This window comes from Tiliqua scincoides, chromosome 1, assembly GCF_035046505.1.
Source record: "Tiliqua scincoides isolate rTilSci1 chromosome 1, rTilSci1.hap2, whole genome shotgun sequence".
NCBI classification, from domain to species: domain Eukaryota; kingdom Metazoa; phylum Chordata; class Lepidosauria; order Squamata; family Scincidae; genus Tiliqua; species Tiliqua scincoides.
Window position 1 is genome coordinate 106,724,707 of NC_089821.1, and position 16,461 is coordinate 106,741,167.

The window sequence follows — 16,461 nt, forward strand, 5'->3', positions numbered from 1 at the left end:
CCAATTCTATGCATTTCTCCTCAGAAGTAAGTCCCATTAAGTCAGGGCTTATATCCAGGAAAATATGGATAGGATTAGGCTGCCAATCTAGGACAGCGATTTTCAGCCAGTGTGCCATGGCACACTGATGTGCCGTGACTGGTCCACAGGTGTGCTGTGGAAGTCAATTGTCAAAAGACTAGTGGTGTGCCTTGGCAATTTTAGTGCCTTGTCAGTGTGCCGTGAGATGAAAAAAGCTGAAAATGGCTGATCTAGGCTGTAGTTGCACTCTCCTGTTAAGAGCAATCACAAGGAAGAGGCTTGTGGCACTGGAAAGACTACCAGATAAATTACGGCAGGCTTATGCATCAACACATCTGGTAGAATTTAAAAATGCCACAGGACTTTGTTCTGCTGTTGTTGTCACTTAAAGCAGTGTTTGCATGGATTAAAAGACAAAAGTCAGGCAGAGGAGTCGGTCTGCCAGCCTGTTTTTCAAGCAGCCCTGCACATGAGGAGGAGGAGGCCAAGGGCTGAGGCCTTTGGAGGAAGGCATTCCCCAGCACTGGAAGTTTCTGTTGCACTACAGTGTGTTTGGCTTGCTTGTGTGGGGCTCTTCCCTCATCGTGCGGCAGGGACTTGGGGCTAAGAAACAAGTTTGGAGGAAGGGCTGGGCGTCTCTTCTCCTTCAGCGTGCGCATGTGGGGTCAAGGGAAGGCTAACGTGCCGCCCCCCCAGCCAAAGAAGCCCTTCAGGCCAGGACGGCGTGAGAGGGAGAGAGACCCCGCAGCTGCTCGCGAGCCAGTCGGGTGGGCGGGCCATTCTGTGCCCCTGGCTTCGGCTGTGCGCGGGGAGGTGCTGCGATTGCAGGCTGGGAAGGCAGCGAGAGGGTGGATTGTGTGACTCCTTTGACATTAACCGGAAGCGTGGGAGGCAGAACACACACACCCCACGAGTGCGGCTGCAGGAGCGCCACTTGCTGCTGGCCACAACTTCTCTGGGCGGGCGCGGGCCAGCGGGAGCCCCCTGAGCAAGGTAAGGGAGCGCGCGCGCTGCCGAGTGCGCCAGGGGCTGGGGAGGGGTGCGCGGTGCGGTGGGTGGAGAGTAGCCGGAGGCTGGACCCCGCTGGTGCGTCCTCTGGACAGGGTCGGTCCAGGCAGGCAGGCGTGCTTGCTTGGCTGCCCGAAGAACCCTGGAAGCTGGCTGGCACCGTAGCCCGCTCCTGGGGCGCTTGGGAGGCTGGCAATGAAGGCTGCAGTCCTGTCCACACTTCCCTGGGAGTAAGCTTTATTGACTATAATGGGACTTGCTTCTGAGTAGACATGCATAGGATTCAGGCACGTGGGATGGGTGGGAAGGCAGGTGAGGCCGAACCTCCTCACCTGAGTCCTTCGAAAAGCTCCGCTGCCGTGGGAAGCACCCACCTCCTACGCAGGGTGCTCGGGCGCCTCCCACGGGGGCAGCGCTTTCTGGTGGGGAGGCTCTGCCTCACCTGTCTCTCCCCCCCCCCACTGCTTGTCCCTGTTAGAATTGTGCTCTAAGCCTCGCCCTGCTGGGAAGGGGGCAGCGGCAGTGCTCACACGCAGCCCCCTTTGCCTGCCAAGAGGATTTATGTAACTGTTGCAGCAAGTTGAAAGGATCATTTCCTGCTCAGGGAGGTCCACACGCGCTCTTCTCTGCCTACTTTCTCTCTCTCTTCCCAAGTTAACTTGGTAGGGAGATGGGAAAGATGTTATCCCGCTAGGCCCTGGCCTTACTGGTTCTTGCAGAATTGGGTATACCTGTGCCACCCAACCCCACCCACCCTTGCGGTAGGTGCTGCTGGCATGATTAAGGTCATCTGTCATCTCCTCTTTTGGGTATTTCCCAGCCTGCAAGGCTGAGTCTATCTGACAGAAAGTTATTATTGCAATACTATACTCTACTTTTTTTCTAGATGAAGAGTAAACTTTAAGTCTGTGGTTCTCAACCTTTTTTTCAGTTGATGGCCCACTTCCATAAATTGTACCCATAAACTAATTACAAAGTGTTTGTAATTAATATAGTTGCTGTTCTTTCAAATTTATTTGTTTTCAATTACTGATCCATATCTGATAATACCCAAATTGATTACCAAAAACTAGCCATTGGCGGGGCTTTCTCAGCCAGCTAGCTGCCTTTCTCCCTGCCCTGCCAGCCCCTCAAGTCATTCTAATACAGACCTGACTTTTCCCACCATTATTCAATTCTTGAGTACTCCTAAAAGTTCTGTCAAGTACCCCTGGGGGAACATGTACTCCAGGTTAGGAACCACTGCTTTAGGACATTGGCCTGCATGCAAGCCAACTTAAAATAAAAAACTCAAACAATATGAAAAACTTTAGCATTCATGAAAAATGCCCAAGATTAAAAACCTTGTTATTTGCTTAGCATTTGGAAATGTTTTCTAAAAGTCTTCCCTGGGAAACTATTTAGTTATGTTTGTTAGTATTAAAGAATGCGGTCTGATCCTCTGGGTAAGATTTCAATAGCCCTGGATATAATATGCCATGTCATAGCTCTTGACAGGCCAATTCTAGGTATGTTTGTTTGAATGTACATCCCAGAGTTTTAGGTTATGGCGCAAATCCAATTTGGTTTGGTGTAGGTGGAACACTGCATAAAAAACCCAAAGTGCTGTAATGTTGAAATGCAGACTGTCCCACAGAAGTGTTCATAGGGCTGCTGCCTGAAACAGAGGGTTCAAAATACATTATAACCAATTTTATTTATTAATGTTTAGTACAACCAATTTTTCATTCCTGGGATTCTAAAGGCATAGTTTAAATCCTACAGTAACAGATCTAAAATCACACTGCAATAGTGAAGAAGGGTATTTAAGTTAGATTGAGTGTTTTGCGGAGAGATATAGCTAGTCTTGCAGCCAGGAGTTCTACTATTTATTGGAATACCAAGTGGGCCCAGAGTTCAGTAAGCCTGCAACTGTAGATATGTAGATGATGTTTGCTGCCTTTGTTATGTATTATTTTCTGAAAGCTCTCTTGTGATTGCCTTATTGGAAGGTAAAGGGACTTCTGTAAGGTATTTCAGTTGGTTTTTTTTTAAAATAATAAACCTTTATGTTTATGTAACTGCATTAGATAATTCTGTGGGCATGGGGGATAATTGCCTCAATGAACTTGTTAGAATATGGGAAGAACCTTCTAGTCCTGGAGAAGTCCAAGTGCTTGCGGTAGACGGCCACTGGTTTGCAACTGAGCAGTTAAAGTAGAAGCTGATAAGGCAGATTATGGGTCTGAAGGACTAGGCTAAAGCACAAAGACCAGAACATTCAGTTTTTCAAAAATGGCCAGTTTCACTCAGAAGAAAAGAAAATGGTTTTCAAAGTCTACATTTTCAATACAGCTTGTATTATTAATGGGCTCGTAATCTAAAAATTCCAAAGCCTGAACAGTTGTAACAAGCAGAAGCATCAAAACCTAACACAATTTTTAAGCCTTATCCAGAAGTTTGGGGCATAACCTTGTGGAACAGATGTATCTTCCCTAGCGTAGCTCTATTTGCATAATTGTAACCTTACATTGAAATGCTTTGTTTGAATCTTTGTAGTATTCTAAAACCATTATACAGCTGGAACTTGAATGATGCAAAAAAAAAAATCTAGCAACTTATTGAGGATTGCATGTCCATATGGAAAACAGAAAGTATCTGTTTCTTTCTCTCCAATCTGTCATACCCAAGACCTATAATAAAACTGTTGTTTTGCTTGAAATGCCTATGTTTAACTACAATTCTTTAAAATGGGAACACATGTAGATGTAGTAATAATAATACTAGGGGCACAGTCTAGTCCGCTGTATCTTCAGAGGTGGCATCTAAATTCCATAGGCTTTATAGTGTCTCATTTCCTGCATGGCTAGGTGTGCACAGGTAACACAAGGGGCATAAGGAGGAATGGAAAGTCTGTGTGTATGTCCTGTATCCCCAGCCAGCCTTCCCTCTAGCCTTGATACCAGTGCTTCAGATCATAGATAACTTGCAGTGTGCAGAAGGGAGAGAGCTGGAGTGAGAATGTGGAAGGTACATGCAAAGGTTCCATTCACCCCAAGGGCCCCCAGTACTGCCTGTGTGCATGTGCAGGTAGGGGGATGGGGCTCTGCTGAGCCTATGGGAATCTTCCCAGCACAGAAGCTGTGCCTGCAGCAGTCTGGATTGTGCCCTCACTGTGCTTTTTCTAAGTGCAGTTCACAAACTTTATTTAAAATGCTTAAAATAACATACAGTATTTTAAAATGTTACTAAAAGCATCAATGAAATCATAACACTAGTGGTTTGAAAAGCTAAAACCCTAATAGCATAGATCCATCAGGTCACTGTTCAGGCAACCTGCTACTAAAATATCTGGTCTTAACAGATGTTAACTTGGCATATACAATAATTCATACTAATAAGAACACTGAGGGGCAACCCAACCCTGAAGCTGGTGGTTCCGCTGGGTGTAGTGGTGCCAAACCAGCTACTACTGCATCTAACGGTACAGTGGAGGGCACCAGAGTTTGGCTATTTTGCCAGTGCAGGCTCGAGAGACTTCGTGTCGGGCATTCTGGCCTGATAGGAAGTTCAGGATCCTGTGGAGCAGAGCTCCACCGGTCCCACCCCCCTCCTGTCTCGATTCCTCTCCCTGTCCTGCCCTCCCCCATCCCGAAATTACTCCCCTGATCCAAAAGTACTTCCCCCCACCCTGAAACTTCGGTGCTTCTGGAATCCCTTACAGCACATTTGCAACAACCAGCACCGGCGCTGGAGTTCAGTGCTGGAGCTTAGCACAGATGCTGAGAGAGTTCAGGTTTGGGCCCTGAGTCTCCTTGGGGAGGACATTCTCTAATAGGGCCTTACTGATAAGGACCAGCTTTTATGTTCATGTTGAAGCTTGAGGCGCATCCAGCACATAGCATGTGCTTGCAGCCACTATGCAATACCAGTTCTTGCCCATAGGTCACCTCTGCTATGCAGATCATGGTTATTTAGATAAAACTAGAAATCAGAGTTGGATAAGGTTTTGATTTTTTAAAAAGATCATTCCTTAGTTTTCAAACAGGAGAGAGAACATGCATTACTGGAATTCTGTCCATATGTCAGCTTAGTTTCTGTAGTGCCTAGCTAACCAATTGAGTTTGGATTTTTCAGAAGTTAAGGAATAACAAAATAAAAGCAGAGATAAAATTCAGTGATAGGCTGTGTTAAGGGCTAGGGTTGTCAACTTTTTTTCCTAACAAGACTCTTGTGCTTTTAATAGCAGCTAACAGGCAGGAAATTAGGTGGTGAAACTTTTTTCTATTTCTGCTATTAGGCAGCTATTGTAGACCCCATGATTCCTTGGGAAATATAAAGATGGCAGGCCTCCTAACAGCACATAAAATGTTTGTGTCAGCCTTTAGTTATATTAAACAAATCAAAGCTATGTTTATGATTTTATCAGTAGGACTTTCTAATGCATTTCACCCCATGAAATAGTAGCTTAACATAATATTACATGAATTTCTTTCCTATCTATCTGTTAAAGTGTTGGTTCATTTTGTTTCTGGATGCTTGGAAGGGACTGCATTTGAAGAGCTGAGTGCGGTATTGGGATACAAAATCATGAATCTAAAAATGGATGGTCAAAGTTCTTGAAAGCCATGGGACTGTTTTTTCCAAATAAGGAAACTTGGCACACTCTGCTGTATATGCTAGCTCAAATGTAGTACTGCTTTATTGGCAATACATTGGCACGTTTCCTTCCAAAAGGAACACTGAAAGCTACTTTATGCCTTGTTTGGATTAGATCTAAAGTGAAAAAGAAAGATTAGTGAAGAATATTTCATGTTTTTGAAACTTTGGAAGTATAGTGAATGAAAGGTCCAAATAAATTAGTAGTATGATAACCAGGTGTTTGTGCATGTTTGTATATAACAGGTAGTGTCAAAAATTTGTTATTCTGTTGAGATACATAGTTTGTTCATTGGGTGGTGATATGGTGTATTCATTTCATGAAATATGTGCTATTCTTTTTCTTTTGTTATGATACTTTTTATGTTTAGCCAATCATTTACAATTCAGTAAATAAAATTAATGTGAAATGGTAAATTTAAAGTGTCTATGACTTGCTAGTATAATTTTTCTTTTAAACCTACAAAGTCAAAAGTACAAATGCAGTGTGAAGAAGAATTTGTCAAAAATTCAGGCAGAGGAAGAATGCATGTAAAAAAAAAGTAATGTCATGTGACTATCTGATTTCTATCTGATTACAAAGATTAGAATCCAGGTATGTTTCAAGTCCAAACATTCTCATCGTAATGAAAAACAAAGTTTGAACTAAAGCTCAAAATTTCAACCCTGAATGATGACCGTCACATGGTGATCGTTTACCCATGATTGTTTTATCACCAAGTGTATGTAGGGTTTGATATTAACCACTCATAAATAGTCAACCCTTTCCCCCATGTTCAGGTCATACCAGACTCCCTGTTTTTGATGAGATTCAAGGTGATTTTCAAGGAACATACATAAGAACAGCCCCACTGGATCAGGCCATAGGCCCATCTAGTCCAGCTTCCTGTATCTCACAGCGGCCCACCAAATGCCCCAGGGAGCACACCAGATAACAAGAGACCTCATTCGGGTGCCCTCCCTTGCATCTGGCATTCTGACATAGCCCATTTCTGAAATCAGGAGGTTGCACATACACATCATGGCTTGTAACCCATAATGGATTTTTCCTCCAGAAACTTGTCCAATCCCCTTGTAAAGGCATCCAGGCCAGACTCCATCACCACATCCTATGGCAAGGAGTTCCACAGACCAACCACACGCTGAGTAAAGAAATATTTTCTTTTGTCTGTTTTAACTCTCCCAACACTCATTTTTAGCAGATGTCCCCTGGTTCTGTTGTTATGTGAGAGTGTAAAGAGCATCTCTGTATCCACTCCTTCCCGTGCATAATTTTGTATGTCTCAGTCATGTCCCCCCTCAGGCGCCACTTTTCTAGGCTGAAGAGGCCCAAATGCCGTAGCCTTTCCTCATAAGGAAGGTGCCCCAGCCCAGTAATCATTTTAGTTGCTCTCTTTTGCACCTTTTCCATTTCCACTATGTCTTTTTTGAGATGTAGCAACCAGACCTGGACACAATACTCCAGGTGTGGCCTTACCATAGATTTGTACAATGGCATTATAATATTAGCCGTTTTGTTCTCAATACCTTTTCTAATGATCCCAAGCATAGAATTGGCCTTCTTCACTGCCACCACACATAGGGTCGACACTTTCATTGACCTGTCCACCACCACCCCAAGATCTTTCTCCTGATCTGTCACAGACAGCTCAAAGCCAATTTATACAATTTCACCTATATTTAGACTACTATTCCTTTTAAAAGGCAGTGAATCCAAGTGTTTCACTTTCTCCAAAGGCTTGTTGGAATTAATACATCTGTGCCTTCTTCTTGGCATCCACAGTGACAGGCTATGGTGGGCCTTCATGGAAAAAGGAACAGAAATCTACACAGAAGAAGGCCCTTTTCTTTGAAATAATGTTCTAGTAGAAAGAACTTGTGGTACTTTCATGAATTGATAATTTGGTCTTTCTTAATACATGGTGGAATGGTACTTCCTCTCTAAGCAGATTCCAAGCCATCTAGAAAAAGCTTTCTAGATCTGAGTGAAAAATCTGTGATTTTGCATAGCAACACAAGGCACTTTATTTAGACTGATACTATTTTTACCCACCTAGTCTCCTCATCTACAATCCAAGCAGTTTGCAAATCAATGAAATATAATGGCAGTAAAATGCAGTTAAAATAAATTATTAATTCATAACTCTGGAAAGCTCAATAAAACACCAATTGAGAGCAGCAGAAAAATAAGCTGTCTAAAAGATCCAGACCACACATGTGCATTTAACTCTGTAAGAAAATCTGCTCTTGTGCTGATCAGCAGCTTTGAGAGAGGGAGGGAGCATGGCAGAGAGAATGTGCCAGTTTTCTGAATGGGCAATTTGTTAACACCTTTACCAACTGACAGGGGAAATATTAGTTTATGTGTGTGGTTTCTCATCCACCTAGGAATACATAAGTGGCAGGTGAATCGGAACAAAGGTAGACCATGATCAATTTTCAAAATGCCCTCCTTTGTGGTAGTTTTGTAGGTTGATTATGAAAACTGCATCTTCTACCCATGATATCTTGTTCACCATTTAACAAAGAGATTTTTAAAAATTCCACCTTTCAAGCAAAATGCCTCAGAAGTTGGTGAACAACATAAAAAAGTAATCAAAAAACATTAGCATATAAACAGTTTAAACTTAAAATCCTGCTGAAAACCAAAAATAAAAGTCTGTCAGAAAGATGTCTCTTAGAAACAGTCGGCACTTGTACAGCCACATGCACACTAATTAAAAGCTTGACAGAAAAGATAGGAGGTAAACATTGTTTTAGAAGCAGGGAGCATAGGGATATGACTCATCTCCCCAGAGAGTAAATTCCAGAATCAGGGGATGCCACAGGAAAAACCCTTTCCCTGGTTCCTGCCTGTTGAAATTAGGGAGATGCTGTGGACTGAGTGGGGGAAGCAAGCAGGGCATTCATATGTATTAAGTTGTGACAACTGTTGAGACAGGATTGTAGCTCAGTGGAATAGTGCATGCTTTGTATGCAGAAAGTGCCTGGTTTAATTCTTGTCATCTCCAGGTAGGTCTGGGAAACCCTGGAGAGCTGCTGTATCAGTGTAGATGACACTAAGCTAGATGGACCAGGGATCTGATTTAGCGCAGAAGTTCTCTATGTGTAAATGCGCAGCTTATGAACGAACACTTTCAGCCCTGACTTGCGATTTGCAATTGATGCTGCTGGGTAGAGAAGCTGCTTAGGATAATCCCCAGAACCTCTGTAGTGAAACTGACAACACTGGCAGCATCCAGAGTGAAATGGAATGGTGTCCTGGGTGAAAGTTGGGAGTGAAACTGATAGCACTGATAGTGTCCCAACTGAAACTGACAGCTGCAATAGCAAAGACAGGCATTACTGAACAGAATTTATTAATAAAATGACTTACAAACAGACCCATGGGGGGGAAAGTTAGAGAGCATTAGAAGACTCCAGGACAAGTTATAGACTAAATCAAGAAGGACTTTTTTGTTTCTGTGTTTTCCAAGTCTGATCAAGCCTTAGAATGTGAAAAGTCTAATCCAGCCTTGAAAATAAGTCAGCAGAAATGTTTACTGGCCCATTTGCCCAAACATATCTATGTTAGCCTTTTGTGACCTAAAGGGAAAGAAAGGAATAAACTTTGTAAATCTTCTGTGCCTGGTTGCCAGGAAACAGTTCTTGTTGGCCTCAAGTAACCAATGAAATAGCTATCTATAAACTTAATCTTCTGCAAATTTTGGTAGGTGACCAACCCTCAAGGGAACCAGAATCCCAATTCTGGGCATTTTCAGAGCAGGGGGAGGGGGGAACGATCGCTACTCTGTAGTTTTCTTTAGCACATTATACTATATGGTACTATGCACAGGGCTGAGCGCTGTCTCTTTCCTATGCCTAGTATTCTCACTTTGGATCAAGTGAAGCCTACAGTTAAAGATGGGCATGAAAGCAAACTATGGGAACCCACTGAGCATCTATTTAACTATATTGAACTAAGCTTGCTGTTGCTAAAGAGTTGAACATACAAAGCACATATGACAATAGACTGCTGGGCGTTAAAATTGAAATACAAAATGCAACAAAAGATTTCTCCTGAGTCTTTTCTCTTTCGTGTGAAAGACAACAGTTTCTAAGCTCTCTATAAAAATAATTGCCATGAAGTTCACTCCTCTCCCCTTCAGCATATCTACAGAATATAAGTTCACTTCTTGGATTGCATGACTTCCAAGCTACATTAACTTATTTAGATCAAAACTGAAGTTCAATCCATCATATAGAGACATTTCTATAGTAAATGTCACCTTATGAAAACAAAGCATTTCCCTTTCATGAAGTGATAGTTACTTTAGAAATGTCTCTATATGGTCGATAATGACAGAACTAATTCTTCAAATTCACATCAGGCTCTGTGTTACTAATCTGTTGCAGACAACAAAGCCAATCGCCATAACCTTCCCCACAGCTCTTGTACAATAGCAGCTGGGAGCTCCCAATTGTGTTTCTGCAAATGATAGGATAGTGGGACCCAGGAAGGTTCAGGACGATGTTTTCCTTATTTCAAAAGAAAGCACTGCTTGAAAATTATCACTGAAGATGTAGTGTTATGTAGAGGGATATTTAAGATCCAAACAGTTAGCTCTTCAGACTTGCTTTGAAATACAAAGAAAACTTGCATTCTGATCCTAAATCCATTTTCTTGGAAGCATTTTCCCTTGATTTCAGTGAAATGTATTTCCATGTGTATTTAGGCTCAGAACTTTACTTTATTCTATGATATCTGTGTTTTGAATATAGGCCAGATTTGCTGCAGAATGCTAATATCGTTATAAAATTTCATATCATTCAATCCATAATTAATTAGACCAATCTTAAGGCCAATTCTATCACAAGTTACCAACCATTTCCTTTTTTTAATGGAAGACTGCAGACTGAGTGTTGCCCCATCAACCATTTCAAATGTATGTAGAAATTATCGGTTACTTGCACATGTGCCAACCTAGATCTTGACCCAAGTATTGCAAAAGCTCATTTCCTTTTTCTGTCTGAACTTTGTTCTGCCTCTCTTTCCCTTGCCACTAGGAGCAAACTAAATGTTATAAGAAACATGGAACTGCCTTCACTTTTGTATCACAAACCATCCAGAATGTAATGTCATTGCAGTATGTGTCTTTCTGCCCACATCCCACAATGATGTTACACAGGAGTGCGGAGAGGCACAACCCAAAGATGTCATGTATTAGACACTGCAAGACAGAAATGGAGGAAAGACTTGGAGCGGGAACAGCTGTGTGTCTTTTATAACATGTAGTTTGGACCCCATTCAGATATATTGTAAATCTTCCTGTACTGTACACTGTTACCATTTATAAAACCTAGTTAAAGCGTTTGCACCCCTGCTTTATTCCCTAGCTGTAGAGATTGCCTTCTTGGGAGCTGAACTGACAAGTGAGCGGCTAGAATGCTGTCTGTGAATCTATTTTGTCATAAAGTCAGCAGCAGGCAAAACAAAGTACATTGCAGTCCTTGTACATTGCAATTCAGCAGTATTCCATTGCAGCAATGACAAATGTAAAAGTTTTAACCACCAACTAACAGGTAATCTTGTTAGAACCTGGTAAAAGTGGCTGCAAATTTTCTGCTGTGCCCAGTGGGTACTAAAGTCAGTTCAGCCCAGATAATTTGTCTTTGACTGGCTATTACACAGGCCAACACACATTTTGCTTCCTTAAACGTTACACCGATTCCTGGGTATATTTGGGGTGCTGATTCAAAAAATGGCATCCATTTTGCCCTATCACGTCTAGTTTTGGAGACACGGCATAGCCTCATTAGTGAATGGTTCAAGCAGCTTCCTCATGAGGAAGCCTACACCATGGCTTTGTCACGAGGAAGCTGCTTGAACCATTCACTAATGAGGCTATACTATATCTCCAAAACTAGATGTGATCGGGCAAAACAGATGCCATTTTTTGAATTGGCACCCCAAACTCATATCAAACCACCATAAAGTTTGGGAAAAACTTTTCTGACCCTCAGTTTTGTAGGCCTGTGTTATTCCTCATATTTAAAGCACACATCTAGAAACCGGTATCTGTATTGTAAGAGGCACCTTTTCAAGTGGGTGCTCCTCTTTTTTTAGCAGGGGGAGAGTAACTGGCCCATCTCACCCCAGCAGTGTCTGTTCTATTGGCTGTCTGCTGGTATTCTTTTGCATATTTTTAGATTGTGAGCCCTTTTGGGACAGGGAGCCATTTAGTTATTTGATTTTTCTTTGTAAACCGCTTTCTGAACTTTTAGCTGAAAAGCGGTATATAAATACTGTTAATAATAATAATATACAATCAGTGCTGATCCTGCAAGTTATGAGTCCAGTTTTTGAGAGAGTTCTGTTTGGGAAGCATAAGTTGTTTGTGAGTGAATCTTGAACCTTGAATGCAGGGGCTCCTAGCACTTCATTGCTTTAGTTCCTTTGCTGCTGATGCCATCTGTAGGAGGTGGGGATACTGTGGCATCTGCGAGTCATATTGTTTGTAGTGATTCTGGGGTATCTCCCCATGGGTGGGGATGGTGCCTATGGCTGTGTTGTTCTTTCCTAGTGGCTAGCAGAGGGTTGTCCATTGGCCACTCACTGGCCCTGGAGCAGTCCCCACCCCCTATTCAGTTCACCCTGGTGGTGCTTCTCTGGCTACTGTGTTAGGGCTGATTGGGTGCAGTGATTGGCTCCTTGGACATCACATGGATGTTACATGAATGATGTTCCAACTTCACAGCAATGACATACAGATGTCTCATTGATGGTATGCTAGTTTCACAGCAGCGATGCACATCTGTCAGTGTGTTGCTCTGTGGATAATGGGTGGTGTTGTTGGGGTGTTACTGGGAGGGGCTGAGTCAGCATTGTTTTGCCAAGAGAGGCTTGGTGTTTGGCCCTCATTGTTCTGGTTTTGGTGTGGCATTGCCAGAATGGAATTAGGATATTATTATTATTATTAATATACTGCTTTTCAACTAAAGTTCACAAAGCGGTTTACAGAGAAAAATCAAATAACTAAATGGCTCCCTGTCCCAAAAGGGCTCACAATCTAAAAAGATGCCAAGGAATACCAGCAGGCAGCCACTAGAACAGACAGTGCTGGGGTGAGGTGGGCCAGTTACTCTCCCCCTGCTAAAAAAGGAGCACCCACTTGAAAAAGTGCCTCTTACCCAATTACCCAATATGTCAGACATTGCACTGGCATCTGTGCAGCATTGGTGTGGTGTCCGACTAGGATTATGCCTTAAGATATGTACTTAAGGTTGGCAACATCTCTTTTTTTAACAACGTAACCATGGGGTTATCTGATTCAGATCACACCTGTGGTGTGTAGGAAGGGGGGGGATTAACACTTTACCTCTGTGTTGTTTTCTCCCTAGAATCCTGTCCCTCAAACTCTGCTCTTGAAGCAACTATTTGCTGCAGGAAACTGCTTTGTGGGCAACTGACCTCAGAAGGAGAAATAAAACAGAAAACAATGCAGGGAAAAGGGTTAAAGCCCCTTTTCATGTATCACTAACAAGCAGTGCCATTCCTGGAGGGGGGCGGAGGGGCAAATGCCCCAGGGCATTTTACTTTTGATTCCTGTGGGGGTCGCCCCCTGTTGCCACCACTACTTGCCCTCCGGATCCCTTCTGAGGGCCAGGGGCTTTGCACTGCGTCCAACAAAACCAGAAGTAGTGTTCAAAGGCCTTCTGGAAGCATCAGAAGGCTTTTGGAGGGTCAGGGGATGTCACGCAAGGCTCCAGAGGCTCTGATAACTGGGGGGGGGGGATGCAGCAGTCTTCTGAAAGGGTTGGCATTCTGCAGTCCTGGCCCCAGGCGGCACATGGGCCAGGATTTTGACTACTGACAAGATCTGGACGGGAGAGGCTGGCACTGCAATTTGTTAAAAAAGATGTTCCAGTCTTAACCAATGGACCTCCTAATAATGATTTTAAGGTAACATGCACAAATTCTGGTGCTATTTGCTGAGCATTTTTAAAAAACTCTAAATTAAATCCACAGTGAAATCTAGCCAGTGTGACCTGAGTCAGGCTTTTCAGTTACACTGATTTGCCTCTGAAAACTTATTTTTAGCCTTTGGTTTTAACCTGAATGTGACATGAATTTCTGGTTTGATCATGCTTTGGTCAGGGGTCAGTCTTCTCAATTGATCCATCTGCAGGCTAGATAATAGTTTTTAAGAAGATTTGAAGAGCCCCTGTGATTTGCGACTTTAAAGGAAGGATATTCTGTTCCACTGGTAGGAAATATGATCTCTGAGCTCTAAAAAACAAAAAAAGCTTTTCTTGGCATACACATGGGGTTTTTGTGTGTTGCAAGCAAGATAAATTATTCTGCACTTGCTGCTGAAGGGACAACTAAGCCACTTCTGGAAGAGACGTGTTTTGGCCAGGTTTTCTCATATCTGTGTATCAAGTGCTTCTACCACAGTGAATGTCTGCAGACAGACTGCTTGATCTGGAGAGATCTAAAGAAGTCGTCGTGCCAGAATGTTTAGGGGCTTAGGTTATGTATATTTCTCGAGAAGTGATCACGACATGGATACATAGCATATCCCAGATTCCAGAGGTCCTAGGCAAGCTGACAGTTGCAAACGCGCTTCCCTTTTGACAGTGTACGTCACTATAAGGGAACCGGCTGCATGCACACAAAGCCTTTTCCCGAGGTGCTTCAGCTCCAACATCTAAAATCCAGGAGAGAATGTAGTGGTTTTTCTAGCTAGTTCTCTGCAAAAAGAAGATTCAAGATTCTGGTCACAATATATACAAAGTGTGAGTGTTGCAAGTTTTTATACCACTAGGACCTTGTTTGCATTATCACTTAAAGGAAAATTAATACAATTAATTGTGACATCTGATGTGTTAATTAGGTTTTCCTTTTTTTATTACAGGTTTTGTTGTGGTATATTTTGTCATTATGAGATGTTGTCTCTCGGTGCTTCATTTGTGCAAATTAAGTTTGAAGACTTGCAGTTTTTTGAAAACTGCGGTGGAGGAAGTTTTGGGAGTGTGTACCGAGCCCGATGGATTTCTCAGGACAAGGAGGTGGCTGTGAAGAAGCTGCTCAAGATAGAAAAAGAGGTAAGCATTTACTTAATTTAGTATTAGAAAAAAATGACTGAGAACTAATTATTGTACTTGCATTTGGACAAAAACTTCTTTCTTTTGTCAATATGTCAAAGCTTTCACTATTGACAAACAACATGATTTTAACACAAAGCAACAAGCTGTTTCATGTTTTCTCAGTTATGTTTTCATCTTTTAGTGAAATTGCAAATTTTTCCAAACATTTGTGTAGTAATAGCATGCTTAAATATAAACTCAAGTAATCAGTATACAATTGAATGGAGTAAACTCAGAATTATTGTTCATTTCCTATTTCTTCAGTAGAAGTCTGGCAATAGCCAAATAGAATGATTCTTTTTTTGTTTTAATTGTTTGATAGAAACATTTAAAAAAGCAACCAGATCACAGCTGAGCTTTTGCACTCAGATATACAGGGTGACCCAAAAGTAGGTGGACAGTAAATGATAACATTTATTCCACCTACTGTCCACCTACTTTTGGGTCACCCTGAATAGTACCTGTCATGTTATTTCCCATTCTCATTACTGGGGGCATGATTTCAGCCTCCATGTTGAACATCATATTTCATTCAGGTACGTATTTATGGAAACATGTTGTCATACTAACAGATATTCTCAGCCTGAACATGACCTTCCATCAGAAGGCCACAGAACTCAGTTCAACAACTTTGGTTATATTCAGTATCAAAATAATCCCATAATATTAGAAATGTGGTATTGATGTGAATGGGTTAAGAAATACTTGTACCCCAATCCTATATAGGGCTCTTTCGCCTCATTTTACTCTCACAGCAAGTCTGTAGGTTGGTTTGACAAAGAGAGAGTTAGAGAGTGACTGGTCCAAGGTAATCCAATCAGCTTCATGTGTGTGTTGGCATCCTTCAGTCTCGGAAGACTATGGTAACGCGCTCTGAATAGTGTTCTGGAACAGAGTGTCCTCTCCAGTGCGCGAAGCCTGGGTAAAGTAGGTATGGAGGATAGGCTGTTACCCATGCAGCAAATCCCCCCTCTCCACGTCGCTGAAATGGTCCAATGGAAAGGCAGAGGCCAATACGGTTGGTTCCAGCGGCGTCGCAGGAGTTGCCAGAACATGACTGTGTTCAGCCAAGAACTGCCTCAGGGACTCCGGCTCTAGATTTTGCCTCGAGGTTGACTCCTGAAGCCTTTTCCATAACTGAATGTAGCCACAAGGCAGTGGAGGTTTGGGATCAGAGTTTTCCTTCTCTCAGATGAGCTGTCTTCCCAGGCTGACGAGTCCCATCTACCCGGTGGCTGTTTAGTCGCCTCTTAGGACAAATACAGCCAGCTTCATGACTGGGTAGAGATTTGAAGACAGTTCCTCTTGTCCATGTCTGATATTTTAACAACTACATCACACTTGTAGAAGCTGATCATGGTGAGCACTATCTTAAAAGAGGTATTGTTTCGGCACTGTCCAATGAACACTCGAGACAACAGATTTGGGAGAAAGGGCAACTTTATTTCATGTTACCAAGAGAAGCAGAGGCTGAGACCTGCAGCATCTGAGGCAGCGAAAGCCCCTGTGGTGCGGGCAGGGACCTGTGGGCGGTACCAGAAAACTCTGCCCCCAGGTGGGCATGCACCCGACTCCAAGTCGTGCCCCGCTGCTGGGGCGGCGCGTCTCATCCATGTCTGTCCCTTAAGGGGAAGGCAGCCGGACCGCGGACTGCGCCACCTCGAG

General features: G+C 42.9%; 1 protein-coding gene across 1 annotated transcript in view; it reads left to right on the forward strand.

Moving 5' to 3' along the window:
• Positions 1–1,105: 1,105 nt before the first annotated feature.
• MAP3K20 (mitogen-activated protein kinase kinase kinase 20) overlaps positions 1,106–16,461 on the forward strand; it is a 129,109-nt gene continuing 113,753 nt past the window's right edge. The window contains exons 1-2 of the mRNA XM_066612242.1: positions 1,106–1,259; positions 14,565–14,754. Of these exons, the coding sequence (XP_066468339.1) occupies positions 1,225–1,259; positions 14,565–14,754 (225 nt within the window). The 5' untranslated portion in view covers positions 1,106–1,224. The remainder of the gene's footprint in view (positions 1,260–14,564; positions 14,755–16,461) is intronic.